The 27,697-nt window shown below is 59.6% G+C and overlaps 2 protein-coding genes across 5 annotated transcripts in view; both read left to right on the top strand.

The window, feature by feature from the left end:
- Positions 1-1,550, top strand: part of ALDH4A1 (aldehyde dehydrogenase 4 family member A1) — a 29,249-nt gene extending 27,699 nt beyond the window's left edge. For both annotated transcript variants that reach the window (XM_079147107.1, XM_079147106.1), the window contains exon 15: positions 781-1,550. In XM_079147107.1, coding sequence (XP_079003233.1) covers positions 781-893 — 113 coding nt within the window. In that variant the 3' untranslated portion in view covers positions 894-1,550. The remainder of the gene's footprint in view (positions 1-780) is intronic.
- A 4,967-nt stretch (positions 1,551-6,517) lies between these two features.
- Positions 6,518-24,981, top strand: TAS1R2 (taste 1 receptor member 2). 3 transcript variants are annotated; one of them, XM_079147078.1, is made up of 6 exons: positions 7,419-8,326; positions 10,052-10,352; positions 12,773-13,549; positions 14,765-14,974; positions 22,394-22,517; positions 23,539-24,981. In XM_079147078.1, exons 1-6 carry the CDS (start codon positions 8,142-8,144, stop codon positions 24,465-24,467), a joined length of 2,526 nt encoding a protein of 841 aa, XP_079003204.1. In that variant the 5' UTR covers positions 7,419-8,141; the 3' UTR covers positions 24,468-24,981. The 3 variants fall into 3 exon arrangements, with proteins under 3 accessions (XP_079003203.1, XP_079003204.1, XP_079003202.1); XM_079147077.1 differs by lacking the exons at positions 7,419-8,326; positions 10,052-10,352 and adding an exon at positions 6,518-7,153; XM_079147076.1 differs by lacking the exon at positions 7,419-8,326 and having other exon boundaries at positions 9,970-10,352; positions 14,831-14,974.
- The last annotated feature ends 2,716 nt before the right edge of the window (positions 24,982-27,697 follow it).

Here is a 27,697-nt window from a genome sequence, read left to right as displayed (position 1 = left end):
GACTTACAATCCTCTTGCCTCAACCTCCACGCGCTGGGATTAGGCACAAGGTGTCCTTTGCAGGACACAGGTGAACAGCTGGATGAGGTACACAGAGCAAAGGCCGGAAGGTTCCTGAGTCCAGGTCCTTTTGCCTGTGGTTTGGGGTCCTCCGCCCTCTTGGCAGGTGTTTGTGCTCAGAACCCTCTCCTCTGGGGGTCTGTGGAGGCTCCATGAGGTAGGCATGGCCGACAGCCCAGTGGTGAAGTCAGCCTCCGTCTCCTCCTCCCAGCGCCCCAGGGGCTGAAGGTTCCAGCCTCCCACACGCGATGGTCCTGGGGCAGCTGCCCCCAATGCCCAGGAGACCCTCACGGGTGTGAATTCAGACCTGAATGGAAGCAGCTTGTGAACAGCAAACCACGTTCCTCTGACCTGCCGTCAGGAAGTTCCCAGGGCTGTGGGAGTCGGCCAGGAAGGGGACTGGGCGTGAGGGTCAGACGTCGATTTCTTACTGTCCGGTCAAACCCGGTGTCCAGGGCCCTCCCCCAGTGCTCCCCCGCCTCCCTTGCTGGGGGACAGACCCCTGTGGGGGGCGCCGCCCTGTGCACCTGGCCCAACGTGACCCGCAGGCCTCGGCTGCTGTAGACGCCCTTTCAGCCCCGGGGCCTCAGGCAGGGTCACCCCAGTCCCTCGCCCATCCCTTGCTGCCCGTGCCGGTGCCTGTTTATTGTCGCCTTTCCCGCCCCTGCGCCTCCTGCCTTTCTGTCTTTTCTGAGAAAACCAGAACTGTCTTCTCCACAGGAACCAACGACAAGCCGGGGGGTCCCCACTACATCCTGCGCTGGACGTCACCCCAGGTCATCAAGGAGACCCACCAGCCCCTGGGGGACTGGCGCTACTCGTATATGCAGTGACCCCCGAGCCGCCCATCACCTCTGTCCCTCCAGACCACTGGCCCACTGCACTGACCCGCCCAGCCCCTCCACCGGCTCCCCGTGGACAGCTCCCCTCAAGCCAAGCTGGACACCCTCCTGGCCGCTGGCCATCCCCTGCCCCTTGGTGTCGGGTGCCCGGGGCTTGGATTTGAGATCGTGTGGGGAGGAACAGGACACTGTCCCCTCTCCGTCGGCCACCCTGAAGTCCTGTCTGGCAGGAACGACCCTGGCGCCGGCAGGTTCTGTGTCGCCTCCCTCTCCCTACACGGGGCAGGTGACGCGGGCCTGGGGAACAGAGGGACAGCTGTTGGGACCCCGTGGGAAAGGAGGCAACTGTCCCAGGTGAGGGTGGCCCGGTGGCACCAGCTGGCCTTGCACCCTTGCTCACCTTCCTCGCTCTGTGTCCAGACCACCTGAACCGGGCCCCTGTGCCCAGCCAAATGCCTTACATGCCCGTGCCTTCCTCCAAGCCGTCACTCCTGGCCACCTGCCACCGTGCCGTGCGGGAGGTGACAGCCCTGTGTTGGCTGTGACTTTGAACACCTGGGTTGCCTTCGTTCTTGGACTGTCCTTTATCTCTCCAGTCCCGCCCACAGACACATCCACTTTCAGAGCCTGTCTCGGGCCAGGAGTCCCCTGCCTGGGCAGACATGCTGCCCCTCGACTCCCAGACCCCGGCCCTGACCTGGGCCAGGCATGCTGCCTGTGGGCTCCCCCGAGCAGCCGTCCTGGGTGCACCAGTCCGTGGCCGGGTGACTCCCCAGACGGGGTTCTGGGTGCTCAGGAGGAGCGACTTCCAGGCCCAGGGTGTGCTGGGTCCTCCAGGGCACCTGCACGTGACCCCCGGAGCTGGTGTGGCTATTCCCAAGCGCCCTGATTGACACCGTGGCCCAGGGCTGGGTGGGCACCCCTGCCGTCGGGCTGGGCGAGGGCTGTTTACCCTTTTACCCTCAGGATCTGTCTGTCCCATGCGGGCCGGGGTCGGGCTGGGCAGGCAGGAGGCGTTCCTGGTTCTACCCTGTGAGGTGGCGGCAGGGTGGGGTGCCACCCAATAAAATGCCTGTCACCTGATCAGAGCCACGGTGTCTGTGGGGGATGGCGAGCGCCGCTGACTTCCCCTCTAAGCCTGATGGCGCTGCCAGCGTGTGATCAGGTGGCGCCCGGTGCCCTCAAGTGAGGGGAGGAAGGGCGGGCCTGGATGTTTGGGAGTGCCTGCTGGAGGTGGCAGGAGCTCCGGAGCTGGAGGGCCTGGGTTCAGATCCTGGCACCCTGCCCACCAGACAGGTGCTCTCCAAAAGGTTTGCGACCTCTCTGATCGTCTGTCTCTTCATCTGTAAAACCCCTTACGCGCGCACACAGTTCACCAAGGGAATTGGCGGGTTGATTCAGGTAGGTGTTTAGAGGTAGAGACTGTTCCCCATTTACCCAGGGTTGTCGTAAAAACCACTCTCACACACTGATTGGTCAATTCTATGTCTGCTTGGTTGGGACACAGCACCCAGATGTTTGACTAAACATTCTGGATATTTCTGTGATGGTGTTTTTTACATAAGAACAACATCTAAATTGATGGACTTTAAAAAGGAAAGAGATCACCCTTCATAATGTGAGTGGACCTCATATGGTCAACTGAAGCCTTAATAGAACAAGAATGAGCGATGCTGGGTGCCGTGGCACACGCCTGTAACCCTAGCGGCTTGGGAGGCTGAGGCGGGAGGACAGTGAGTTCAAACCCAGCCTCGGCAGATTAGTGAGGCGCTTAGCCTCTCAGCGAGACCGTCTCTAAATAAAGTATAAAAAAGGACTGGGGTGTGGCTCAGTGGTAAAGCAGCCCTGGGTTCAATCCCTGGTTCTAAAAAAAAGAATGAGCAGGAAGGACTTCTGCCAGCATTGCACCCTTGGACGTGAACCGCCGCCTGGGTCTCCAACCTGTCTGCCCACTATGCAGAATTTGAACTTGAATCATCTGCAGTCACATGAGCCAATTCCTGAAAGTCTGTCTCCTCTTGTACGTCCCCTGTGCAGGGGACTAAACCCAGGGCTGCTCCACCACTGAGCTGTGTCCCCAACCCTATTCATTCTTTATTTTGTGACCCAAGGATCTGGCATCACTGAGCATCAGCCCAGCTCTGTGCAGCGCCTGAACTCATTGTCTCCCACACCCTGTGTCCATGCCTGGTGCTGACCACCCTGGGGAGACCTCAGCTCAACCGAAGGCCTGGAGGGGAGCAACTGTGGCCAGCTAGCTGGAGCCTGGTCCGGTCCATGCCAGGCAGGCCCCTGACTTCTGGAGGGACGTGTCCTGGCCTATGTCCACCTGCAGGGGACAGAGGAGGGCCTTTCCTAGCCCACACCTCCTGTCCGCAGCCCGCCCATCAGGACTGTCGGCGTGGAGAGTCTCAGAGCTCAGGAGGCAGGTGGGCATAAGGCTCCTTGGCGGGATACCTCCTGACACCCTGGTGGCCACCACTGATTTGTGCAAGATGGAACTTCCGTCCAGACAGGAAGGCCACGCACGAGAGGCTGGGCCAGGGACAAAGGACCTGGAGCTCCCTGATGGAGCTCGTGGAGGGGAAGGCTGGCATCTCCTAATCAAGGCCGCGTGTGACTTGCTCGGGGGCGCGGTGCAGAGCTGGCCAGGGCTTGAACTGCTTTGGCTCATGTGGCCTCCCTGCTCTGTGGTGCTGGGGACGCGGCCCGGATCCCGCGGATGCTAGGCCAGCGCTCTGCCCCCGAGCTGCACCCCCGGTTCATGGGGCCTTGGCGGTCACCTTACCAGGTCGGTGGCTCTGGCTTCTGTTGCAGGGGTGATGGAGGTCAGAGGTGGAAGAACTAGCCCAGGGGCAGGACGGGCCGGCCTCTGCTCCCTGGCCAGCTGCTCCCCCAGGGCCCCCATGTGAATCCCCTGCTGCTGTCCTTTTGTCCCGCCCTCCCCCCACCTTCGTGTCCTTTTTAACTGGGGCAAGGGGACAAAGCCGCCACCCACTGTGTTCCCGTGGCCCTCCCCCACCCTGAGCAGGGGACCGGTGGCCTTCGAGGGCCCAGTGGCTGCTCCCTGCCTGGGGAACTCGGGCCCTGTCCATGGTCATCACAGCAAGTCCCCGTGTCCGCGGTCACCGAGGAGCCCCTTCATTTCCCTACTGTGGCCAGGGGCCCAGCCGCAGCTGGGTTGGAGCGGAACCATTTGACTGGGGCCGGACGTCCCCGCCACCGCTGTCGCACGGGCTTCCAGTGGTGCGTGCACCCTGAGGAAATGAGCGGCCACCTGCGCCGGTTCCCAGCCACCAGGCTGACCCAGAGCTTCAGCTGGGCAGGGGGCCGAGGAAGCGCAGGGCGCAGGCCCACCCCCGGCAGCCCCCAGAGTCTTCGTGAACTCGCCCACCGCCCTTTCTCGGCCATCGGGCTCTGCCGGGAGGCCTAGTGCTCGATGCTTCAGATACCACGTCTGGCCTCTGCGCAGCCCCCTGGTGCTTCCATTTTATAGACGAGGAAACTGAGGCCCGGATAGGTTAACTGGTACCCCAGGAGCAAAGGGCCAGCTTGGCTTGTCCCACATCCCCATCGGCCAGGCACTTGGGCCTAACCGGCCCCAGAGCCGGATGAGCTTGGGATGGGACCCCTCCTTCACCCTCTTCTCTATGTCTTGACGCCCCTGCTCCGGGCGTGGCATCCTCAGGAAGCTGAGGATGAAATGAAATGTTTGAAAATAGAGTCCCGGTTCCACGGCCTGGCAGAGAGCGCTGGGTAGAGGAACACGTGGGATTCCACCTCTGCCACGCGTCTGCATCCTGGGGACACACCGGCCGAAGGGGGTTCAGGTCTAGCCGAGAACCTCCTTGTGGGGAGGTCTTCCCGCTGGTTTCCTTGGAGCACGCCAGCCTGGGAGGGAGGTGAGGAGATTTCAGGCCCATTTGACAGATGAGAGACGGAGGCTCAGGGACACAGGGAGACCCAGGTGAGTTTGGTGACGGGGTGCAGCGGCTCTCTGGGCCGCAGGGGCCGAGCCTGCTGCAGCAGAGTCGCCCAGCAGGGCAGGTCCTAGGTGACCCCTGAGGCCAGCCTGAGCCTCCTCTCTCCGAGAGGCAGGTGGGGAGGCTGCTGCTTTGGCCTCCCCAGTGGGCCTCCCCTGGCTGGCTTGAGGGCAGCTTGTCGCCCTGCCCTTCTCTGGGAGGCCCGCTTGCCCACCCTGCCCTGCCTTCGGCCCGGGAGAAGCTGGGTTCCCTGCAGCCCAGGAGGGTGCGTTGAGGGCGGGGGAGAAATAAGTGGCAAAGCGGAGACGGTGGGGGGCCGGGCGGGGTCACCCTGGGCCCGTCCCATCCAGCCACCAGGGACGTTCAGGGCAGCTCACTCCAGCTGCTGTGCCCAGGTCCTTCCTGTGAGCACTGGGGAGCAGATGCCAAGGCAGATGGGCACCTCTGGGCTGCCATCTCCATGGCCTGACCCACCCCTTCCCTGTCCCCACGGACTTTGCATAAGCCTGTCATGGCTGACCGTCACGTGGCAGCCAGTGGCCACAGAGCCAGCCCGGGCACCAGGCCCTGGACCAGGCCGTGAGGCTGGCAGAAGCATTGGTCCCCTGGGGTGCGTGCCATGTGTGCGGCACTGGACAGTCACGGATGCGTCATCTCGAGGACACTGGACGGCATCCACTCGGTCCCCCTAGGACCAGAGGCCAGGTGTGGGGCACCTGTCCAGTGTTCCTCCTGGAGTTTGGTCTTCAGAAAGCATCTGTCCATGCTGACGGCCCGCACAGCAGAACCCCGTTATTCCTCTTTATTGGAACCCCACAGGCCCCAGGGGTCCTGTGGTCTCCCACTGCAGCCTTGGCAGCTTCCGTTCATGTAACTGCTGAGTAGCTTTGACTGAGAGACTGCCCCTCTCTGAACCTCAGTCTCCTTTTCTGCAGGATGGGAAGTTAACGGTCACACCTTGAAAGGTAGACTAGCATAGGGCCTGGCAGGTGGAGAGCCCTCGGGACACGTCATGGTGGGAACGCCCCGTGGGCAAGATGGTCCTGGACTCCAGAGCCCCAGGGCACAGGTCTGCCTCCCCAGGAGCTCCCAGCTGGCCGGGCCGTCTTCCTCCCGCCCAGCTCAGCGGCAGCAGGGCTGACCCGACGCACTCTGATTGGCCTGGCGAGCGCCGAGGGGAAGTCCACCTGCCTTTCTGGACTCTGGGCGGCTGCCCCGGACCTCGGTTTCCCCGTCTGTGTGATGGGTGGAGTGCCTGTCTGCAGCCACCCAGTGCGGACACGGAAGCCACCTGGGCTGTCCTGCAGGGGCCCTGAGGTCTGTGTCCAGCTGCAGCCGTGTGCCTCGCTGGCCCTGACCCTCGTGCTGTGCCCAGCCTGCTGCACCAGTGGCTTCCCAGCTCAACATCCCTCTGTCCCCTCTTCACAAATGACACGGCCGTCGTGGTGCCCTGTGCCTGTGCCGGGGGCTGGCCTTTCCCCACACCTGGGTCTCCAGGGGTCCCGGTGTGGGGAGAGCAGCCCTGCCCACCCCGCAGGGGGTGCAGTGATGGCTCCTGTGGACGGAAACCTCGGGGGGGCAGGCCGATGGGCTCGGGCGAGGACAGGCCTGCGGCCACCAGCGAATCCAAGTCCAGGCCTCGCCTGCCGGGTTCTCTGCTTTTCGGTGCTGGGGCGTGAGCCCACCGCTGCATCCCCAGTCCCTTTACTTTCTGAGACGAGGTCTCACTGAGTTGGCCAGGCTGGCGGGGAGGTTGTGGTCCTCCTGCCTCAGCCTCCCGAGTTGCTGGGATCCCAGCGTGGCTGCCACGTCCCACTTGTTTCAAATGCCCACGGACTGACCTTGGGGACATTGCGAGGGAGGGGAACCCCCAATTCTGGAGCTGCTGAAGACGTCGAGCTCCTTCAGGGCAACTTTGAGACACTCTGGGGACACATGGGGACATTTTCACCTGGGGAAGGAGCCAGGGATGTCCCTCGTGGCTGTTATAAAAGGGTCAACCTAGCACTTTGGCACTCTTGCCTTTCTCCAGGGCTTGCGCTGGGCCCTGCTGTTTGCACGTGCTGTGATTTAATTCCCACACCACAGTCCCATGAGACAAGTTGTTAGTGAGTGGGGAGGAAACAGCCTCAGAGAGGTTAACCAACCTGCCTGTGGTCACACAGCAGAGCTGAGGTCAGATAAAGGTCAGTCAGAATCATGCTGCCTCAGGTTCCCAGCAGGAATCTGTCGCAAGACAAGGCTGGTACAGGTGCTGGTGACATGCAGGTGAGAAGGACCTTACTGCCCAGTGGGTCCTTGAACAGGGGTGGGGCAGCGTCAAAGGAGGAGAGGGCTTGACCCCGGGTGGGTAGGGAAGAACCCTGGGGTCTCCGTCACCTCTTCGTATTTTGGAGCCCCCTCCTGTTGGCACTGGGGACCCCACCTAAGGCGAAAGCCAGGGACAGCTCCGGCCAGTCGGTTTGCTGGGCCAAGGCTGCGTGGAGGCCCCGCGTCAGGGCGTGGACCGGCTCTCTCTGGTGGTCTCCTCATCCACTTCCGGGGCGGCACCCCGACGCTACAGAATTCCAACTTCCTGTCTGACAGCACCCCTGCCCGGGCGCGGAGTCGGGGGGCCTCCGGGGCTCGTCACAGAGCTGGTGGGGTGCTGGGCTGACCGCGGCGGTGTCAGGAGCGAGGCCCCCCAAACAGCAGCCCTGTGATGTCACGTGGTGTGGCGGGTAGGCCACCTGCCTGGGTCAGACTGTGGCCTGAGTCCCCGCGCGGCTGCGCTCCGAGCTCCTCCGTGCTGGGCCCCCTCACCCGTGAGGTGGGCTTGGGGACAGTCTGGCTGTGGGGAGCCCTGGAGGAAAGGGGGCGGCGGGCACCCCTGGTCCTGGCTCCTGCCGACAGAGGCCACTGGTACCGGACACGCCGGGGCCGGGTACCACAGGTCAGGCCCAGGCTTGGAGGCTCTGGGGTCGTTGGCCACTGTCTCCTGGGAGAGCCCGCGTTCTCGACCTCTGAAGTGTCCACCGAGGGGGGAGGAAAGCTGTTCCCAGCCAAGTGGCGGAGGTGAGGGTGTGGCCAGCCAAGGGGCTCCTCTCCCAGAGGGGAGCCCGCAGCGCAGGGCCCCCTGCTTCTGTCTCCTTCCCTGCCCCACCCGCCCTGGTGCCCCACCGTCCGGCGGGACTGTCGCTATGTAAATGTCTGTGCAAATGCCCTGGTGTCAGCCTCCGGCTCCGGGAGGCAGGGCCGCTGGACCTCACTCGCAGCCATGGGGCCCCGGGTGAGGACGCTGCGCTCCTTGCTGCTCTTGCTGCAGGCGCTGGCGGGGCCGGCGGCCCAGAACTCCGACTTCTACCTGGCTGGGGACTACCTGCTGGGCGGACTCTTCACCCTCCATGCCAACATGAAGGGCCCTGCCCACCTCGATGTCCTGCAGGTGCCCAAGTGCGAGGAGTGAGTCTCAGCGTGAGGCCGGGTGGGGAGCGGGGCTGGGCCCGCGGTCCTCGGGGGCAGGGCCAGGACAAGGCCTCAGGGCCACTTCCACCCCTCGCCCCGGCCAGCCCGCGGGAGCCCCGGCCACGCAGCGCGTGTAACTCAATCTCTGACGACCGTGCTGCGTGACGCCAGGACCCCGCCTCGTCTCTGTGGGGAGACGGGACGTTGGGGCTTAGAGGAGTCCTGGGGACACCAAAACCTCTGCTCCCTGCTTTGGCGATGGGACTGCCCACGAGGCCACACCGGTAGTTAGACGGGACGTGCCCTTGACGGCAGAGGGCGGCTTCCTAGATTCTGGGACTGGACCGGAGGTCTGTGTTTTCTGGGGGTGGCAGGGGCTGCAGGGGTCTCTCCGGCCTCCTCCGCGAGCCCCTTGGGACGGTGTCCACCTGGAGATCAGGTGAACATCTTCCTGCGGCGGGAGGCGGGCGCTGGAGCCGGCCTGGATGGCAGCGACCCTGGCACAGAAGGGGCATTCTAGGAGACGGGGAGGGAGATGGCGAGGCCGGCCTAGGCGCACGCCCGACTCCACGCCAGGACCAGCTGGCTGAGCATGTCGACAGCCTCGGTGCCGGTGGTGACGCCAAGTGAGCGGCTGGCACGTCTGATGCTGAGACGTGAGGGCAGCCTAGTGACGGCGAGGCTGGTGGTGAAAGTGGCTGGGAGACTGGTGCTGCCGAGCGGTGACGTCAGTGTTGGTGACGAGGGTGATGGGGGTGGTGGCTAATCATACAGATGGTGATGGTGATGGTGGTGATGGTGGTGATGGTGGTGATGGTGATGGCGGTTGATTTTGGTGATGGTGGTGATGGTGATGGTGGTGATGGTGGTGGTGGTGATGGTGGTGATGGTGGTGGTGGTGATGGTGGTGGTGGTGATGGTGGTGGTGGTGATGGTGGTGGTGGTGATGGTGGTGGTGGTGGTGGTGGTGATGGTGGTGATGGTGGTGGTGATGGTGGTGATGGTGGTGGTGGTGATGGTGGTGGTGGTGATGGTGGTGGTGGTGATGGTGGTGGTGGTGATGGTGGTGATGGTGGTGGTGATGGTGGTGGTGGTGATGGTGGTGATGGTGGTGATGGTGGTGATGGTGGTGGTGGTGATGGTGGTGATGGTGGTGGTGGTGATGGTGGTGGTGGTGATGGTGGTGGTGGTGATGGTGGTGGTGGTGATGGTGATGGTGGTGATGGTGGTGGTGATGGTGGTGATGGTGGTGGTGATGGTGGTGATGGTGTTGGTGATGGTGGTGATGGTGGTGGTGATGGTGGTGATGGTGATGGTGGTGATGGTGGTGATGGTGTTGGTGATGGTGGTGATGGTGGTGGTGATGGTGGTGATGGTGATGGTGGTGATGGTGGTGGTGGTGGTGGTGTTGGTGGTGATGGTGATGGTGGTGATGGTGATGGCGGTTGATTTTGGTGATGGTGCTGGTCTTTGTGGTGCTGATAGTGATGGTGGTAATGATCACAAAGACGTGGTGACAGCGGTGGTGGTGACTTTAGTGGCAGTTACAGGGGGCAATGCTGGTGACCCTGGGGGTGATGGAGGTGTCCGTGGGTGATGGGGCGTTAGTGACGGTGGCGACAGGGATCAGTGTGGTGGTCACAGGGATGAGTGACCTGGAGGTATGCGGGAGGCAGGGCGGCTGGCCCCTGCCCGCGCCCACCTCCCTGACCGTGGCTGCAGGTTCGATCTGAAGGTGCTGGGCTACAACCTCATGCAGGCCATGCGCTTTGCGGTGGAGGAGATCAACAACCAGAGCAGCCTGCTGCCCGGCGTGCTGCTGGGCTACGAGATGGTGGACATCTGCTACCTCTCCAACAATGTCCAGCCCGTGCTCTACTTCCTGGCGCAGGACGACTACTTCCTGCCCATCCTCGAGGACTACAGCCACTATGTGCCCCGCGTGGTGGCTGTCATTGGCCCCGACAACTCCGAGGCGACCATGACGGTGGCCAACTTCCTCTCCCTCTTCCTCCTTCCACAGGTGAGGCTGCCAAACCCTGGGAGGAGGGGCTGCGGCCGGGGACAGGATGGGGTGGCCCAGGGGCTCAGAAGCCCCTTCCCCATGGTGGTGGGAACACGAGCAGGGGTGGGGCCTCAACCCCAGCCTCGGGGAGGCCGCCCAGGCTTTGGAGGCAGACGGGCCTGGGGCACATCTCTGCCGAGTCTCAGCTGCTGCGAGGCCCGTGGCAAACCACTGAGCCCTTCTGAGCCCATGTCCCCACCTGTCAAGCGAGAGGGTGAGTGTTCCCTTCCAGGTCTGTCTGTGACTGGAGCGTTTGACCCGTAAGACTTTCCAGCACATAGTAGGTGGTCAGTAGTGCGACGGTTGTTATGTAGAGCTCAGGAATGAACACTCAGAGCACTCCGGGTCCTGTAAACGCGCCCAGCACAGATCCGCCCGGTCAGCGTAACCACAGCTGAAGCTATTGTCAAGATTGGAAGTGCCCCGTCCAGAACTGGCATGCGGTGCCGACTCACTGGAGAGCTGCTGGCGTAAGACTTGGCACACAGTAGGCTGTTACAGCTGGAACCACTGCTGCTGTTTTTAGTATGTAAAGCACCTCGCTCAGGGTCTGGACACTCAGTAGGTGCTCAGTAAGTGCTCATATTTTTATCTGAAACATCTAGTCCAGGACTGAAGTCATTTTGTCACTCAGGGAACAACTCTCTTGAACACCTACTGTGCGCCAGGTGCTGTTGAAGGTGCTGGGGTTACAGCTGGGAACCAAGGAAGCAAATGTCACTGCCCTCTTGGGGTTTGTCTTCTAGTGGGGGGACGACAGCAGATGAAAACAATCGCTGCTACGGAAAGTCCGAAGGCGAGGAGCGCCGTGGATCAGGGCCAAGCTGAGCCATCGGGGATGGGAAGGTGGGGACAGATGGAGACGGGTGGAGGGGAGTCGCAGTTTTCAACAGGGTGAGGGGGAGAAGGAGCTCCGTGCATGTGTGGGAGAAGCACATTCCAGGAGGAGGCAGTAGCAGGTGCAAAGGCCCCGAGGCAGCCGCTGTGTTCATAGAACTGGGAGACCAGGACCAGGGCTGGGAGAGCAGAAGTCAGGGAGGAAGGGCTGGGCACAGGGTGGAGCCTCTGGGGGCCACCACAGGAGTCTGGCTTTTCCCGAGTGACACTGGGGGGGTGGGGTGGGTTCTGAACAGAGGAGCGGTGTGATGTCATGGTGCACAGGGTCGACTTGGCTAAGAGTGGGTGGCATGGGGGAAGGTGGGAGGACCCCGTGAGTCCAGGCCAGGGATGATGATGGCCGACAGGGCCCGAGGGGGAGGTGGCAGGTCCTGGATGGACGTTCTGAGGTTTGCCGATGGTGAGGTTTGCCGGTTGAGGGAGGCCGGAGGTCGCGACCTGGCAGGTTTCCAGGTGGTGGGCGTGGAGTCCGGGGTGTGTCAGGTGTGAGAGGTCAGCAGGCGGTTGCAAAGCCAGCCTGGTGTCCCCTCTGTCCCGGCGTGGCCAGAACGGGTGTGCAGCGGGAGCGTTGGCGTGGAAACGGTGCCTGCCACCAGGAGGCTGCATGGGGTGACTCAGGGAAGGAGAGTGGGTGGAAAAGAGCCAGCAGCTCCGGGGGGCAGACGGTGAGCTGGGGACTCCAGGAGGGTGGCGAGGTGGAGGCCAGGGAAGAAACAGGGCCTGCCGACGAGCCCATGATGGCGGGTGCTCAGGACACACAGTAGGTATTCAGGAAATGTTACAGGGTGACTGGAAGGACAACATGCAGATGGCCTCAGCTGGGTATGGCTCCCACTAAGTGCTGCTGACTGATGATGACAGTGAATGTCACCTAGCTAGGGCGTGGCACACAGTAGGTGCTTCATAAGTGCTTCTGCAGTGATAATCATGCTGCTGCTGATGTAAAGCACCTAGCCAGCGTGGCACACAGTAGGTGCTCAATGTCACCTAGCCAGGGTGTGGCACACAGTAGGTGCTTCATAAGTGCTTCTGCAGTGATAATCATGCTGCTGCTGATGTAAAGCACCTAACCAGCGCGGCACACAGTAGGTGCTCAATGTCACCTAGCCAGGGCGTGGCACACAGTAGGTGCTCAATAAGTGCTACTGCTGTGATAATCATGCTGCTGCTGATGTAAAGCACCTAGCCAGCGCGGCACACAGTAGGTGCTCAATGTCACCTAGCCAGGGCGTGGCACACAGTAGGTGCTCCATAAGTGCTACTGCAGTGATATAATGCTGCTGCTGATGTAAAGCACCTAGCCAGCGTGGCACACAGTAGGTGCTCACATGTGACTGCAGGATGACCCTGACAGTGATGGTGGGAACGCCCAGCCCTGGCATGGCTCATGACACGGGTTCCCCAAGTGTCACCGAGGTGGTGACAGCAGGTGGGCCCCTTCCCTGGGGCGCCTGCTAAGCAGCGGCCCCTCCCTCCGGCAGATCTCCTACAGCGCCATCTCCGACCAGCTGCGCAACAAGTTGCGCTACCCGGCCACGCTGCGCACGGTGCCCAGCGCCAGCCACCACATCGAGGCCATGGTGCAGCTGATGCTGCACTTCGGCTGGAACTGGATCGTGGTGCTGGTGAGCAACGACGACTACGGCCGTGACAACAGCCAGCGGCTGGGCGACCGGCTAGCGGACGGCAGCAACATCTGCATCGCCTTCCAAGAGGCCCTGCCCATGCCGGAGCCCGACCGGACGCTGACGCCCGCGCAGCAGGCGCGCCTGGGGGACATCCTGCTCAAGCTGCGGCAGAGCACGGCGCGCGTGGTGGTGGTCTTCTCGCCCGAGCTGGTGCTGCACGCCTTCTTCGAGGAGGTGCTGCGCTGGAACCTCACCGGCACCGTGTGGATCGCCTCCGAGTCCTGGGCCATCGACCCCGTGCTGCACAACCTCACCGAGCTGCGCCGCACGGGCACCTTCCTGGGCATCACCATCCAGAGGGTGCCCATGCTGGGCTTCAGCGAGTTCCGTGTGCGCCGCTCTCAGGACGGGCCGCCGCCCCCCAGCGGGACCAGCCCGCGGGCCACCTGCAACCAGCAGTGCGACGCCTGCCTCAACACCACCGAGTCCTTCAGCGCCATCCTCACCAGCTCCGGAGAGCGCGTGGTCTACAGCGTGTACTCGGCCGTCTACGCCGTGGCCCACGCCCTGCACAGCCTCCTGCACTGCACCCAGACCAGCTGCGTCAAGGAGGTGGTCTACCCCTGGCGGGTGAGGCCGCGGGCACGGCCAGGCCCCGATACGTGGAACCAGGGTCCTTCGCGGTGCCCAAGCAGAATTCCTTTTGAAACGAGTGGCCATCCAAGAGCCGGTCTGTCCTTGGAGATCAGGGCAGAAGTTGCCGGAATGAAGTCCCAGGGGCAGGGCGAGTGTCAGGGTCCCCGCAGGGTCTCCAGGGCTGAGGGCCCGTGTTTCCCACGAGCTCTCTGAGGCCTGCATCTGGTGTGCGGATCTTTTCCCTGTCCTGTTCTGCGGCCTTGATTCCGATCTGGAATTTAAATCTCCGTGTTTCTGGATTCGCCCACAAACACGCCACCGGGACGTCTTTGAGGCTGTGGAAAGTTTTACTGAGGGTCGGGGGAGCAGAGGTGCATATGCTGTGCTTCGCTACTAGACACCTCTGTTCTTTACCAGGTCCAGAGTCAGGACCTCACCCCCTGAGCAGGCAAGGGAGGAGGCCAGGGCCCCGGTCTCTTAGGCATCTGTCACTGCCAGTCCCCCAGATGAAGGGAGCCCTGCGTCCCCAGTGTAGCCCAACGGATCATCCCATTTATGGGGGGAAAACCTGGGAGACAGATTGGCGGGCTCTCTCAACTGGACACTCTTTTGGGGTCAGCCCAGAGAGGTTCAGTGACTTGCACAAAGTCACACAGAAAACTGAAGACAAGGAGTAGGACTGGAATTCAGGCCAGAGGATGTCCCGTGCAGAGCACGCTCTGGTCAGTACCAGTCTCTGGGGTGGGCAGAGCCTGGAAAGAGAGCTGGCCCTCAGAGTCACAGTGGGGAGACAGGGCCAGGGTGTGGGGCCATCCCCAGCTGGCCTTTCGAGCGAGAGAGCGTGGGCTGGGCCCTTACGGATGACCATGTGACTTGCAGGCCCGAGGAACCCCGGGTCCCTGGGAGGAGGTGAGCCCGAGGTGTTTCTCGGGCCCTGCTCTACGCCCCCAGCAGAGGTAACTCGGAGCCCGGCAGACAGAGGACCCTGATGCTCCCTCTGAAGAAGAGGAGACTGTGTTCCCAGAGGTTAAGTGACAGGCGCAAGGCCTCAGGCCAGTGGCCGAGCTGAGGGCTGGACCCGGGGGCTTCTCGGGCGGCAGAGCCTCCCACGCTGCTTCTTCCTGGAGACTCCAGGTGGCGGGCGGGGCGCTGGCCCGGGTCTGGCCCAGTCAGACGCGTCCACTTCCATCCCTTCCTCTGACCCGCCAGCTCCTGGAGAAGATCTGGAAGGTGAACTTCACCCTCCTGGGCAACCGGATCTTCTTCGACCAGCAGGGGGACATGCCCATGCGCTTGGACATCGTGGAGTGGCAGTGGGACGTCAGGCGGAATCCCTTCCGCAGCATCGCCTCCTACGACCCCGCCCAGGGGCAGCTGAGGGACATCCGGAACATCTCCTGGCACACCCACAACAACACGGTCAGTCCCGGACCCCGGCGGTGGGCGGCCTGGGCGCTTTTCCTAAGGAGCAGGCCGGGGGTCCGTCCTTCCCTGTTGATGGAGGCCTGGGTATTCAGGGCTTTCTGGCTCCTGGGGACAGAAAGTAGACTTTACTGAGTGTGTGTTGCCAGGCCCTGTGCGAAGGGCTTCAGTTCTCCCATCAGCCCCAGGGGCTGGAGGCTTCCCATTTAGGAGTTCAGACACTGAAGGCACAGAGAGGTCGTGTGACTTGCCTAACCCCACACAGCTTGTCCACAGTGACGCTTCTTCGTATGTAGGACTCTGGCTTAGCCTGTCGTTGGAGTCTCCTGTTTTATACAGGTGGCCACGCCCTCAGCTGTGTCTGACGTCTGCCCATCTTCTGTTTCACCCTCTTTGGAAAATAGACCATCAGAATTCTGCAGGAGTGGGTGGGATAGAGACCAGCCTGGTGGAGCTGGGGAGGGGGTCTAGGACCTGGAAGCATCTCCACGATCCTTCATCACTCTCCTGTGACAACGTCCCATCCCCCACCCCGACATGGTGGCTGGGGTTGCTGGTTCCTCAGCTTCTCCAGGGGGTGGTCATGGAGTGGAGCTGGTGAGGCCTTTGTTGGTCTGGGGTCTGGGGCTGCAGCGAGAGTGTCACACGCATGGGGCAGAAGCAGGCAGTCCTGGGGCTGGAAGTCTGAGCTCAAGGTGTGGCGGGGCTGGTTGCTACACAGGCCATGACTGCTGCAGGCCTCTCTCCTGGCTCCTGGAGGCGCCTGCGCTCTCCGGCGCTCTCCGGCGCTCTCAGGCATACTCCACCTCCATCTCCTCTTCGCCAGACCTTCTGTTCTCCGGAGTCCAAGTGTCCCTCTGTAGAAGGGCACCAGTCATAACGGCTTCAGGAATGGCCCCTTTCCTTACGCCCTCTTCTTAACTAATTGTATCTGCAGGGACCCTGTTTCTGATCAGGTCACCCACTGAGGTCCTGGGGTGAGGACTTCAGGGGGGACACAGTTCAGCCTGGGGTCTCCCCAGAAAGCAGAGCTTGAGGAAAGGGTTTCCGTGCAAGCGATGAGTCCAGAATGTTCTCCGCGGGGTACAGAGGGGGCAGAGGGTCCACCGGGGAGGAGGGAACGTCGGCCCGAGCGAGGCCGTCCAGCTGGACCCTGCGTGAGCACGTCAGCTCGGTCCTACCAGGTCCTTCCCAGCGGGGAGTCGGGCAGCACCCATCTGCTGTCCCCCGCCAGGGTTCGGTGGGAATCAACCCTGTGTTTCTGGGTCAGTGTGCGTGAGTGCCCAGCAGCTTCTAGGTCCCTTGCCCGGTGGGCTGATGGAGACCTCTGTCCCCAAGGCGTAGGGGCCCTCAGGCGCCTCGTCCCCGCGGCTGCCCCGCTGAGGCTGCACACTAGCCGTCATCCCCGGCTCCTCCCCAGCCCAAGCCACACAGCTCCTCCTTTCCAGGATGGCCAGGCAGTGACCGCAGAGCCCTGCTGTGCTTGTGGTGGGCATCCCTGTGGGGACCGGGGTCTCGGCTTGGACAGCCCAGGCTGCTCGGAGGTGATGTGCCCATTCCACCTCGGGCCCCTGAGAGGGGTGGCGGGTGTGAGCCCGGCTCCTCCCCACGCCCCGCGTGTTCCAGCTCCTGGTGCTGCAGCTCTGGAGGCCAGCCATTCACTCAGCGGGCACCTCACCCCCAAGGCGGTGTCCCCCCGCAGTGGCACCTGCTGAGCCTTGGCATGCCGCCCCACCCCCACGTGTGTGGGGATCCTTAGGAAGTCCTTGGCCCGTGGCGGGCGAGTGTCTCCGCAGTGCACGGCCCTCTGAGGGCTCGACCTGGGCCTCTGCTGGGGGAAGGCTAGGTGGCCGCCGGGCTGACCCTGGGGAGAGGGTGCCTGGGTCGGGCTGGGAGTCCTGACCACCGACGAGAGTTTCCTGTGCCCACGGGGCTCGAGCGTGCCATTTCCGTTGCTGCTGTTCCCGCCTCGCCCCGACTGCAGCCTGATGGTCCCCTGGCGTCTTGGGGTCAGGTGCTCAGTATCCGAGATGGCCCAGCAGGACGTGGGGGTTGGCGTTCAGAGCGAGAAGGCGTGGCGGGCCTCCCCACAGCGCTCCTGGGGGACCTGTCCACACTCGTCCTCGCTCAGGTCGTCCCCTGTGCTTGCTCTCCTCCCTGAGGGGCAGGACAGCTGGCACAGAAGCCAGGGCTTTCTGAGCCTCTTTCTCTGGACGTGTGACTTTCAGCTTTGAAACCAGGAGCCTTCTGAGCCACCTGGTAAGTAGGTTGTAACATTTTTCAGGTTCATGTCCAAGAACAATTTATGCTGTTCCCCAAATCTAAACCGGCTCACCAAGTGCCCTACCATCATGGCCGGGGGGACAAGGTATGTGACGAGTCGTCCACCTTGGAAAGGATGCCTGGCCTTCCCCAGGCCTCTGGGCCCCTAAAAGTGCCACCAGTGTGCCCAGCCTCGGGGTTACCTTCTGCCCTCTGGCATCGGCGGCTCTTACTGGGACATAAGCAGAGAGTACTGGCTACTTCCTGCTCACAGATGCCGTTGGCATGAAGCCACTGGTACAGTGGACCCGGTGACCTGCAAGGTCGAGGTGACCAAGCTCCTCCGCAATGGAGAGCAGAAGAGTCAATTTAACTGTGTGACAGGCTCAGGAATGGTAGCAATTTGACATCTTTCTTTCTTTTTTTTTTGTGGTGCTGGGGATCAAACCCAGGACCTTGTGCTTGCAAGGCAAGCACTCTACTGACTGAGCTGTCTCCCCAGCACATCTTTCTTTTTTAATGTAGACTTTTATAACTACTCCAAATATTATTTTCATGGCACCCGGTAAGTCTGAATCTGTTTTAAGTTTTTAAAATCATTCATTGTGGAAAAACACATCAGATCCATCATCTGAGCCATTTTTAACTGTATGGTATAGTGACGAGTCTGTGCCACAGATCTCTAAAATCTTTCATTTTGCAAAACTCAGACTTATTTTTGGGTTTCCAGTGAACGACCCCCGTCCCTCCTGCCCTCACTCCCTGGGAACCAGCATCCCACTTTCTGTCTCTGCCAGTTTGACTACTTCAGTAACTTGTGGAAGTGGAATCCGACAGTATTTGTCTCTTTGAGAAGGTCTATTGTGTTTTTATTTTCATTAACCTCAAAGTTCTTCTGATTTCCCTTGTGAATACTTTGATCCATTGTTGATTAGGAGTGGGTTATTTAAGGTCCCTATATTTTGAATTTCCCAAATTCCCTTCTGTTGTTGACTTCTGATTTCATTACAGTGTGGCTGGAGAACATACCTGGCATGATTTCAGTCCTTTTACATTTATTAAAAGTTGTTTTTGACCTGCTACGCAGTCTGTCCTGGAGAACGGTCATAGTTTGGGTCTGGGATGTCCCTGGAGACTCACGTATTGGAGGATTGGTCCCCAGCTGGTGACTCTATTGGGAGGGGGTGGAATCTTTAGGAGGTGGAGCCTAGTTGGAAAAGGTGGGTCACTGGGGTTCTCTGAAGGGTATATTTTGTCCCTGGACTTTTCCTCTCTCTCTGCTTCCTGGCCACCCTGAGGTGAGCTGGTTGGCTTCACCACACCCTACTGCCATGATGTCCTATTCTCTCAACCCCCAGGCTCAGAAACAGTGGAGTTGGCCGACCATAGACTGAAACCTCTGAAATCTTGAGCCAAAATAAATATTTCCTCCTTTAAGTTGATTTTCTCAGGCATTTTCTCACAGTGACAGGCAGCTGACTCACACAAAAAAGTCTCATGTGCACTTGAGAAGATTATGTATTCCGTTGCTGTTGGGTCGCGTGGTGTAGGTGTTCTTTGGGTCTTGTTGGTTGATGGTGCTGTTCGAGTCTTCTATTTCATCATTGATCTTCTTTTTAGTTCTGTAACCTACTGAAAGTATAATAGTGAAGTTTCCACCTATTGAATAGTGCAGAAGACATGTTTGGGTAACCCTAAGATGGTGGCTGGCGTTGAGCCAAGAGGTGACGCATAGTTAGTGTTAACACAGTGTGATCTACTTTTGCCTGATTAGTTAATGGCTCCTCTGCGCTAGTGGTCAACAGATATTCCTCATTCTTTCTTGATTGGTATCGAAGGGCGTGTTTCAATTGTGCTAATCCTAAGCTGATTGGCTGCCTTAGGTATATAAGACACGCACCTATAGGAAGCACCTCGGATAAGGAAAGGATAAGCAGCACCTCTGATAGATCGCTGGGCAGAGGACTAAGCAGACACCTCTAGGTTGCGGGTTGATGATGGCAGATTGCAGAATGCAGGTTGCAGCTTGCAGAATGAAGATCGCAGGATGCAGGACACACCTCTAAGAAGAAGCAGCAGACCTTTAAGAAATAGCTCCTCGATAATAGTAGCCTCTCTGAAAGTGTAGCAAGTCTCTTTTCCTCTAAGCAAAGTCTCTCTTCCTCTAAGCTCTAAAGAAAGCCTGTCTTCCTCTAAAACTTCCTCTAAAAGCAAATAAGCCTCTCTTCCTCTATAAACTAGCGAACAAGCAAGAAAGCAGCGTACTAAAGAGAAAGATAATAGAAGTAGCTCAGTTTCTAGTCCACCTCTGGTAAATACCCACGCAATTTTTGCTGCAGGAGGTAACAAATATCCACGGGATTGTTGCCGCGGGTGGCGACAGAATAGTATATGCTAAATTACCTATTCTTTCAATTCTGATTTTTTTTTGCTTTATTTTTTTGGGGGGCTCTTTTGTTGAGGGCATATATGTTTATGTTATAATTGCTGTTTTTCCTGGATGGAATGAGTATTTACTATTATAAAATATCCCTTCTTTTCTTCTAGTAACCATTTTTGGTTGGTATTTCTCCCCTCTGGCTTCCTTTGAGATTTTTGTCCATTATTGCGGTTTAATGTGCTCAGGTGTCATTTCCTTGGCGTTTATTCTGCTTGGTGTTCCCTGAGCTTCCTGCCTCTGTGCTTTGGTCTCTGTCATTGATTCTGGAAAATTCTCAGTCCTTATTACTTTAATTCTTTCTTCTGTCACTTTATCTCTTTTCCTTCTGGGGACGCAGTTGTTCCTCGTTCTTGGACACTCTGGTCCCCACCCCCGATACTTTTTGTTTTTCAGTTTGGGAAATTCCTGTTGACAGATCCTCGACCCCACCCAGTCTTCCCTCAGTTGTATCCACCCACTGATGAGCCTACAGTGGCACTTTCCACTTCTGTTATTTTATTTGGGTCTTTTTATATCTAGCATTACCTTTCTATTTGTACCTAGAATTTCCATTTTTCTACTAAAAATTAGTCATCATTTCTTATTTTGCCCACTTGTTCAAGTAGAGCTCTTAGCCAATTAATCAGTTATTTAAAATTCCTTATCTGATAATTCCAAAATATTGGTCATATCTGAGTCTGGTTTTAATGACTGTATTGTCTCTTCAGACTATTTTTTTTTTTTTTTTTTTTTTTTTTTTTGTCGTTGTTGTATTGGGTAAAAGGAACTGAGGTAAATATTTTCAGGATGAGATTTTAGGCTTCTTTACTCTTTTATGCACTGTGGGATAAACATTTTTTAAGCTAAAATTTCCTCCCCTGTCCTCTTTTGAGTCTCCTCTAATGCCTTTGGGCTTCCCTGGAGACGCTTTCTTAGAGTCCGGGCCTTGCAGTTCTTTGCATTGATCCTCTGTTGAGGTGTAGGAGCCTGATGGATGTGGTGGGGGTCTAGGGGAGGGGACGCATCCATGAATCCTGAGATCCGGTCTCAGTCTTCCCGCAAGCCTGTGCCCCTGACGGGCCCCTCGCCCTTAGGTCTCTGCCCAGGATCGCCCACCCAGCGAGGCCTTCCTCAGCTGCCCACTTGACGCTCAGCCTGCTCCCCAGCCTCCCCCCTCCTGGGCACTGTTTTGCTTTCTTTGTGGTATTCGTAACCCTCTGTCCGTCACGTTTCATATTCACAGGTTTTTTCTCTCTTCCCTTAAAAAAATACTCATTCCGTTAGATCAGGAGCTTTGTCCCCTTTAGGTCACTGCTGCATTCCCAGGGCCCTGCATCCCTATGGTCCAGTGAGTTCCTGAGGGAACGAATAGCAGGATGAGAGTCCAGGGCCTCAGCTGCGACTGATTTGGTTATTTAGGCCATGAGGAGGTTGTCCAGTTCAGAAGTGGGGGAGGGTAAGTGGCAATGCTGGCTGGCTGCAGGTCTGCGTGAGGTGTGCGTGTGTGCGCGTGTGTGTGCACGTGTGTGCATGTGTGTGTGCACGTGTGCGCTTGCGCGTGCATGTGCACATGTATGTGTGCATGTGTGCGTGTGTGTGCACGTGTGCATGTGTGTGCGTCTGTGTGTGTGCGCGTGTGTTGGTGACACATACCCTCACGTGTGTGGTCACGTGCAAGGCGGAGAGGCCCATGGAAGCCTGCTGGGGATCTGATGGCTTCTTTTGATGGACGCGTCAGGGAGGGTGAGAAGTCTGGAAATGTCATCTGATGGCCACGCACAAGAGGGACCGCAGGGAGGAACGTGAAGACAGACCTCGGAGAACCTGGACTTCAGAGTCGAGAGGAGAGGGGCTGTGGGGTCCGGTGGTCCAACAGCAACGCCCCTGGTCAGGGCCCTGGACTCTTCCTGTGTGTCCTCGGTGACGCTTTCCTCATTTGTCTCAGAACGACCTTCATGCAGCCCAGACCCAGCAGGCCGCTTGCACCCCCGAGGACCCTACGTGGTCAGTGTGTCAGAGACGAGTTCAGAATGGGCTCCCCTAACCTCTCAGCTCTGCCACACATGCCAAGCGCCGCCCGCCGCCACTTCCTGGTCACGCCCTCCTCCTCTGCCCCGCTGCTCTTTCTGTTTCCTCTCCGTGCGGTTCATCCACTCGATGCGTGATGCTCGGAGGCCTTGTGCTGGAATCTTCTAGGTTCTAGAAATCTTCACAGAGAAATCAACGAGTGTGGTCACTGCCCCTCTGTGGAAACCCCTGCCCCTCCAGAAGAGATGTGCTAATTGATAGTCTTGGTTGCAAGTGACAGAAAATCATGGTAGCAAAGAGTTAATTTATTACTCTTAGAATTGAAAACTCTTGAGGAAAATGGTGGGGCTTCAGGCAAGGATGGATCCAGAGTCTCACTCTCTCCATCTCTCAGATCCTTCCTTGGGTACTTTGTTCCCTTTGTGACAAGATGGCTGCCAGCAGCCCTAGGTTGCCTCCTGTCCTTTCAGCACTTTGAAAGGTCTGTCTCAACAGTTGGATGCTTCCACCAGAGGAAGGTGGACTAGGTCTTGGGCAAGTAAAACCAAGAGGATCCTACGAGGGTACAATTCTAATGGCATTTCCAGCCTCTGTCCCTCTGCTAGGGAGGGCCAGGCTTCCCTCCCCTGAGCATCTGGCTTCTTGGGGAGAGGACGGAGGCCCAAGTGTCGGGAAGGGGGCTCAGGGTCTCTTCCTGCTCTCTCCAGGTGCCCACGTCCATGTGTTCCAAGGACTGTGAGCTGGGTCAAAGGAAGAAGGCCGTGGGTATCCACCCCTGCTGCTTCGAGTGCATCGACTGCTCCCCGGGCACCTTCCGCAACCAGACCTCAGGTACAGCCCCTCGGCCAGCCCGCAGGTGTCTGCAGCCCTGCCCGCACCCTGCCCACCCACCCCTCCACCAGACCTCTGCTCCACTCGCCGGCCCGCACCCCGTCCTGCCCCGGAGAGGTTAGTGCCCACATCCACGTCCTCTCGTGGTCCCCCGTACCCGGTGTGCAGAAGCTACGACAGGCGGGCTCAGGGCCAGAGGCAGGCCACACTCCCCCCAAAGATCACACACAGCCCAGGGCCTGGCCAGAGAGTGTCCACACAGTGACGCACGAGTGGGTGAATAGTGGCCGTCCCAACGGAAGGAGGGTCCTGGCAGCAGGAGGGGCTCCCAGCCCACCCTCGGGTCTCCTGCGCGCAGACACCAGCGTGGTTAGAGCACAGCGCCGTTGCTCAGTGGGCGTGGGTCGGAGGACTCGATGGCAGGGGGACCGCCTCTCCCGGGAGACGCAGCTGCGGGGGTTTCACCTATGTCCACGGGGTCACAGTTCAGCTGGGCTCAGCGTCTTTATCTCATGACTTCTTGATAGCAGATGAAGCGGTGGTCTCGCCTCCTGGTAGAAGCGCTTGCATGTGCCTACGGAGCTCGGGCACCGGGGAAGGACTTCCCTGGCCTCCCTACCCCGGGGCTGGCTTTCGCCCGTCTCTCTGTGGCCTTCCCTCTCGGGTGCCTACCACAGAGTTAGCGCTAGGAACAGTCGACCCAGCGGTTCCTTGAGGTAGTTGAGCATCGCTCCCACCAGAGGCAGGTCTTGGGCAGGAGGGATTACAGTTGGTAGACTCTGAGTCAAGGGCCCTGGGTTCAAGTCCTGCCTCTTTCACTTACGGACTCTGTGGCTTTGGGAGAACTAGTTAACCTGGTTGAGCCTCAATTTCCTCATCTGTGAAAGGGCGTTGCTGGGGGCACTTGGAGAGCCAGCGTGAGCCTTGGTGAAGGTGGCCCGCGCTGCCCGAGTCCCTCTATCCTGGGCCCAGGTGGGGCGCGGGGGCGGCTGCGGCTGACGGGGCTGCTGTGGTCTTGCAGATGAGTTTGTGTGCCAGCCCTGCCCGAGCACCATGTGGTCTCGCAGGAAAGACACCTCCTGCTTCCAGCGGCGGCTGGCCTTCCTCGAGTGGCAGGAGGCCCCCACCATCTTCGTGGCCTTGCTGGCCGCCCTGGGCTTCTCTAGCACGCTGGCCATCCTGGTCATATTCTGGCAGCACCTCCCGACGCCCATGGTCCGCTCGGCCGGAGGCCCCATGAGCTTCCTGATGCTGGTACCGCTGCTGCTGGCCTTCGCCATGGTGCCCGTGTACGTGGGGCCGCCCACGGTCTTCACCTGCCTCTTCCGCCAGGCCTTCTTCACCCTCTGCTTCACCGTCTGCATCTCCTGCATTGCCGTGCGCTCCTTCCAGATCGTGTGCATCTTCAAGATGGCCAGCCGCCTCCCGCGGGCCTACGGCTTCTGGGTGCGCTACCACGGGCCCTACGTCTTCGTGGTGGTCATGACGGCCATCAAGGCGGCCATCGTGGTGGGGAACATGCTGGCCACGACCACCAGCCCCACCGTCCGTTCTGACCCGGACGATCCCAACGTCATGATCGCCTCCTGCCACCCCAACTACCGCAACGGGCTGCTGTTCAACACCAGCATGGACCTGCTACTCTCTGTGGTGGGCTTCAGCTTTGCCTACCTGGGCAAGGAACTGCCCACCAACTACAACGAGGCCAGGTTCATCACCCTCAGCATGACCTTCTCCTTCACCTCCTCCGTCTCCCTCTGCACCTTCATGTCGGTGCACGACGGGGTGCTGGTCACCATCATGGACGTCCTGGTCACGGTGCTCAACTTCCTGGCCATCAGCCTGGGGTACTTTGGCCCCAAGTGCTACATGATCCTCTTCTACCCCGAGCGCAACACGCCAGCCTACTTCAGCAGCATGATCCAGGGCTACACCATGAGAAGGGACTAGCCCTGCCCGCGGGCCTCTGGGGTGGAGGCCTGGGAGTGCAAGATGGGGGCCAAGGTCTCGCTCATGGACTCACGAGAACTGGGTGGTCATGCCTGGGGACCCACCTTGCCCTGGGCTCCCACTTGGCATTCCTCTGAGGTCTGCGGCCTGGCCTTTAACCCACTCGGTGATGGATGCCCAAAATATCCACGCTTCCTTCCTTTCCCTTGAGCTCTTCCACTTGGTGGGGGCTGCCACGCACTTCTGATGACCCAAGGTGACCTATGGTGTCCAAGGACAGTCTGACTTAGCAGCTCACTGCCGCCACCTGGTGGTCATGCTGGGCACCTGCAGGTTGCGGCTCATTGTCCTGAGTCACGTTGGAGGTGGAGGGAAACCAGCAGCTGGGGCTGGGGTTGGTGCTGCCTCGGGTCAGTGCCTTTTCCACGGAGCCCAGAGCGGGGCCTCCATGTTCTAAGCGGCGGCTGGGCGCAGAGGGCGCTTCATACGTGCGTGTGAATAAACTTCTCTTGGGCAAAACGTACGGTCTTCCTTCCCATATTTGGAGGGTCCCTGAGAAGGGTCGGGTGGAATCTGAGAGGTCTCGGTTTCTATCCCAGCACTGCCCACCTGAACTCTGTGACCGGGGTCGTTGTTTCCTGTCCCCAAGCCTTCATTTCCTCACCTCCAAAATGGGAACAAGAGTTACTTCAGAGGGACATTGAGAGTCAGAGATAACGTTGTAGGTGCTCAATAAATTCCAGCTTCTGCAAATGGGTCCGTCCCTGACACCACCGGGGTCAGCATGCGCGTGCGTTTGGCTTTCTAATGGCCAGGCTCCAGGGGCTCCTTGCCCGGCCTGCAGTGCGGGCCTCTGTAGGAGATCAGCCTCCCCGACCTGGTCCCCCCAGCTGTGGTGCCACCTGGGGACCTCAGGCCTCGGGTGTCCACAGGGCCAGCGTGCTATGACAGGGCCACATTTACACTGCTGCATCCTGGAGAAGCTGTGCCACTGAGCATGAAGCTGCCCAACCGGACCGCCCTCCTGGTGGGCTCCAGCAGCTGAGGGGCCCTGGCTTCCCCGGGCCCAGGGGTCAGGCCTGGCCTCTCGCAGCTCACCAGAGAACCAGAGCGCTAGTGCAGAGAGGCTGTCCAGAGAGGCTGAGCGACTGGCCCGGCGCTACGCTTGCAGGTGGGAGAGCCGGCTCGGAGGTTCCTGGCTCAGGAGAGGGACCGGCTCCCTGCAGGAGTCACCCGTGGGGCTGTGGGCCTTGCGGAACTGCTGGGAGTGACGCGGTTTATCCAGCAGCGACCCCAGCTTCTGCTTCAGCTGATTGACAGCGAAGGGCAGGCTGCCTCTGCCTGGGCCTCAGTCTCCCTTTCACACTTCAAGGCAGTGGGCGGTGGGGTCTGGCTAGAGTCACTGGTATGTGGGGGATGGCCTTCCTTTTTGAAAGTCACTTCTTCATATGACAGGGTGGTGCCTGTCTTCCTTCCCCGAGCCTCTTTCTGGAACCGGCAAATCAGCTGCAGCACCCTCTCCTGCCACTCCCCGCCCGTTCCCTCAGACCTGCCCCTGGCATCAGTACCTCTCACAGCCTGGGCTGCTGGGGCCTGAGAGGCATTCAGAAATATGAAGCAGGTCCTTCACTGGGGTTTGGTTCCAGGGCTGCCCACGGATACCCAACCTGAGGATGCTCAGGCCCTCTGGTACGGGGCCGTGGTATCTGCATAACCTACACACACCCTGCATAAACTTTAACTCGCCTCTGCACTCCCTGTCGGACCTAGGACAAGGCAAATGCTATGTGAATAGCTGTCACGTGCATTACTTAGGAATCGAAGCCCGGTTTGCACATGCTCAGTCCAGAAGCAATTAAGTCTTGCCTGGTTGAACTGATTGAGAAACCCACAGATACAGGGGCTGGCTATAGTTGTACTTCAACCACGACCTCACGTTGGCCACAATGAGGACAAGAGGGGACATTTAGTGCCAGCTTCCTGGCTAAGAACTTTACTACCTCATACAGCTAGTCTGCACAGAGCTCCATTAGCCAGGAGCCCTAGTTTATAGACGGAACAAAGGGTCTCAAAGAGGTCATGGAGCTCCCCCAGGGGCACATGACTTGTCTGAGCCCTGCCAGGGTCCACAGTCACAACCGTTACCCTGTACGAAGCGGACGGCCCTGCCGGAGAGCTGCTTCGGGGAACCCCAATGCATGGTGGGAAGACAGTCTCCCAGGTAAGGGATGCATTGTGGGAGGGAATTCAGATTTTAGGGACGTGGTTGGTGGTGCAGTGACCAGGGAAGACTGGGGGAGATGCATTTGGAAAGAGCCTTCAAGGACAGAGAAGTTGGAAGCTGGGGTGGTGGACAAGGGGCAGGTGTGGGAAGCAGGGGGTGGGAGGAAGCCGGGGCAGCTCCCGAGAAGCAGGCGCTGCTGGATGGGACCACTCCGCGCCGAAGGACGGCTGGGGCCAGCCCTGGGCACCTGGGCATCCTGGACACGTGGTTGGCCCCTCGCGGCTGGATCCCCTGAGGCGCCATTCAGCCCTCCCTGGCTCTGGGTGCGGCCTGGTCTTCCCACCGCCCTCAGCATTGTCTGGAGCCCGGGGCTGGGGACTGTTAGGAGAACCTGCGTAGCCAGGGTCCTCCGGGGGACAGAGCCAGGGGACGGATGTGTAACCGTAAGAGGGGACGTGCTGGATTGGCTCGCACGATGAGAGGCTGCGTGGTCCCAGAGCAAGAGTGGGCAGCAATGCGGTCCAGCCAGGATGCCCTGGAGGGTCCGGTGGGCATCTGCAATCCAAGGCTGAGGAATCTGGAGCCTGATGTCCACCGGTGACAGTAGCCACCAAAAGTGAACCCCCGGAGAAGACCCAGGCCTCCCGCCTTTTCCTTTTTCACCTGACCAGGTCCCCAGCCTATTGGATGGTTCTGCCCACCTTCAGGGTGGGTCTTCCCCACCTGGTTGGTTAACCCACACGCCAATCATCTGTGGACATGCCCCCGACCCACCGGAAGTGCCCTTTGCCCACTTCCTAGGTGTCTCAGCCCAGACAAGTTGACAACCACGATCAACCATCGCAGACCCCAAGGAGGGCCTGTTGGGGTCTTTCTGGAACACCCACTTCCTTCCCAAGGGAGCCCAGAGATTTTGGGGAGCAGCATTGTATGTTCTAGTCCTGGAGGTGGCTGTGTCCCGTCCCCCTTGCCCTTGGGACCAGATTGTCAGCGGCTCAGGGAGCTT

The sequence above is a fragment of the Sciurus vulgaris genome (assembly GCF_902686455.1).
Source record: "Sciurus vulgaris genome assembly, chromosome: 1".
NCBI classification, from domain to species: Eukaryota; Metazoa; Chordata; class Mammalia; order Rodentia; family Sciuridae; genus Sciurus; species Sciurus vulgaris.
Note: the sequence above shows the minus strand (reverse complement) of the source record. Positions and strands in the feature narration are given on the sequence as shown.

Excerpts from the sequence above, each read along its gene's own strand:
- TAS1R2 (XM_079147078.1), top strand. The coding sequence starts at position 8,142 with ATGGGGCCCCGGGTGAGGACGCTGCGCTCCTTGCTGCTCTTGCTGCAG. Across the intron at positions 14,975-22,393 it reads GGCACACCCACAACAACACG|GTGCCCACGTCCATGTGTTC; the intron begins GTCAGTCCCGGA and ends TGCTCTCTCCAG. Across the intron at positions 22,518-23,538 it reads CTTCCGCAACCAGACCTCAG|ATGAGTTTGTGTGCCAGCCC; the intron begins GTACAGCCCCTC and ends GTGGTCTTGCAG.